Source organism: Melospiza melodia, chromosome 12 (genome assembly GCF_035770615.1).
Source record: "Melospiza melodia melodia isolate bMelMel2 chromosome 12, bMelMel2.pri, whole genome shotgun sequence".
Lineage (NCBI taxonomy): Eukaryota > Metazoa > Chordata > Aves > Passeriformes > Passerellidae > Melospiza > Melospiza melodia.
Window position 1 is genome coordinate 19,000,566 of NC_086205.1, and position 2,762 is coordinate 19,003,327.

A 2,762-nucleotide genomic window follows, 5' to 3' on the forward strand; every position below is an offset into this window, starting at 1 on the left:
TAATCCAAAACAGATTCTAAATTGCTTTATGTCATGAAATTGCTCTGAAATCACAGCATGCAAGCCATGGATGTGCATTTCATCAAAAGGCATTTTTAAAATTATTATAATGTAGTCACTAAAAGTGTTAGCCAGTTTTATATAACACTGTGTATATAAATATTGCAGGGCTTAGAACTGTCCTTTTTTAAAAATCATCCAGCATTCATAACTTAGCTTTTCATAAAACAGCTTTGAAAACTGGGATGGTTTTCTAAGAAAAGCAAACTTCAGCAGAGCCTGCTTTGAATTAGACGAGCTTATGTCAGCGCAGTGTTTTTGGCAAAGAGATTTATTAAGAGTTTTATTTAAATAAAATGTAAAATCTTTTAAAACCTTGCCAGTTAAGAACACTGTATGCCTTTGCTTTTTTGCAGCCTAAACTTACAATGGCAAAATGCAGACGAAACGTGGAGAATTTCTTGGAAGCTTGCAGAAGGATTGGAGTGCCTCAGGTATGTATTTCTGATGTCCTGATATGTTTTAGATGCATTTTTGCTGGTGCTTCAGAAAATAAAACTTTCTTTGGAATATTGGATTAAAACAAAATAATTAAAAGTTTAAAAGGTTCAGGAACAAGCTGTCCTGCAGTATAGATCAGACTTACCTTGCATGGTCTTCCAGAGCAAAATGAAGCCAGGTACAGTTTATGAGTGTAGTATATAGATTTTATATTTCAGTATAGATTCACTTAAATACTGTACATCAAATTCATAACAGCTGATGGACTTTGAGTCTGCCTTTAGAACTGGCAGGTTCTATAAAACCAGTTACATTTTCTCAATATTAGGTATGTGACAGCTTAAAAGTGGGATAAAATCTGGATGATGGTTTGCATGTCTTTTTTTTAATCCCAAAGCTTTTCATGTTCCTTCCCAATAATTCTCTTACATAAATGTCTTTACTGTCTTACCATCAAGTCACAGAATTATTGGCCTTTCTCTGATGGTAGCTGTCTTGCATAGTTCCTACTTTTGTTATGTACCAATGGTAGAAGTCTGTCCTCCTTGTCCCCCTTTTGAAACTGGTAAGATCTAGGAGGTGGACACATAATAAATAGTCCATCTTATCCTGTTGGTCCCAGTTATCCTGTTTTATGCTGTCCTGTCCTTTGCACTTTGTCTTATTCAGCAGCTCTCTCAATACAAATAGTTTTAATATATTTTTCCTTATTTCCCTTCCAGTGCACTAATCAATTTGGGATTTTACATTGCTGAGCATTGGTGTTTCTGTTGTAGGTGCTGGTTTCTTTTATATTCTGAGAGGGAGAAGTAGACCCCATGACTCAATTCCCAGCTACATCTAAAGTCAGTTCTTGAGTCAGTCATGCAGGATTTTCTGGTGTTTTCAGATCACTTGCAGACATTTGAGCCACTGGGATTTTAGGATGACTTATTTATTGAGCTGCCTGGCAGTTTCACATGGCTCAGTGGTGAATTGTGTTAGAAGGGGCTTGGGAGTTGTAAGTGATCCTTAATGCTGGGAGATCCTGCACTGCTTTGTCCCCTAAAAACCTTTGGACTTTCAATCCCAGCAGAACTGCACAATATAAATTCATCTGGGGCATTGTGCAATTCCATCCCAGCTTCCCTATTTATAGCTCCCTCAAGCATGAAGATGTCATTTTTATGGGATTGCAGTACAAAGAACATCACTGGAATGACCCACAATCAAAACCAAACAAACACAAAGGCCAATCAAGAAAAAGTCCCCTGTAAAGCCAGGCTGCTCCATCTGCTACCCCTGCTGTGCAGGGCCCTCCTGTTTTTCTCATATATCTTGTTTTAATGTGAAAGAGTTCAAGGAGTTCTCCCTGGGAAAACTTAGTAAAATACCCTCCTTGAACCCAGAGCTGCTCTCACATGTCTGTATTACATCTCTGCTGAGTTGTGAACATAAGATACCTGTATGGTACCAGAATGGCATAGCAGCCTGGTATGTTTTTCTTGAAAAGTTACTTGAAGGTTTTTCATTTCATTTCCATTCTAATCACAAAAATAATAGGCTTTCTGAAAGCATGGATCCATGGAGGAATACTTGCCTTTTAAGGGGAAGGCTACTTTCAGAAAGGGCTAATTACAGGCACCACAGCAGAGCAGCAATTTCCTTAGGACTTTGGTGGTTTTAAAGCCCTTGGATCAAAGGAAACCCTCAGCTGAACAGGTTGATCCATGCATCTAGATTTCACTGATTATTAGCAGTTACCTGTGGGAAAGGGAGACGAGAGACACACAATGGGAATACTTACAGAACTCCTAAACTCTAATTAGTAATAGATATTTCTGCAGGATGCTGCATTCAGGCATCAGTTACACATAAATTATTCCTTGTCCTGCTGTTTTCATTAAGTTACATGTGGAGGCTGAACTGTGGTGAGTACTCAATGCCAGCAGCATCTCAGACACCTGTAACCTCTTCACTTCCAGGGAAAAGTGGGTTTCACTAAGGCTTGTGTAAACCGCTGTTTTTAACAAGGAATAATTACATGTGGGAGCGCTGGAGAGGTGACAGGCACCTCACTGCACACTAAACACTGACATTGAGTTCTTTGCAATGGGAGTCCTGCAGATTTCTGTGTGAGAATTAACCAGCTGTGATGTGCTTCTCAAATGTGTAGGTTGTATCTGAGATGTCTGATAACTGCTTCGTGGATGTTGCTATGGCTAACTGACTGACCTTTTTTTTCTGTCTGTTTTCCCTTCCTGCTCACACACTCTGGACAG

General features: G+C 39.1%; 1 protein-coding gene across 13 annotated transcripts in view; it reads left to right on the forward strand.

Annotated features, from left to right (window-relative positions):
* LRCH3 (leucine rich repeats and calponin homology domain containing 3) overlaps positions 1-2,762 on the forward strand; it is a 61,213-nt gene that overhangs the window by 51,946 nt on the left and 6,505 nt on the right. For all 13 annotated transcript variants that reach the window (XM_063167090.1, XM_063167077.1, XM_063167080.1 and 10 more), the window contains one exon: positions 417-494. In XM_063167090.1, the coding sequence (XP_063023160.1) occupies positions 417-494 (78 nt within the window). The remainder of the gene's footprint in view (positions 1-416; positions 495-2,762) is intronic.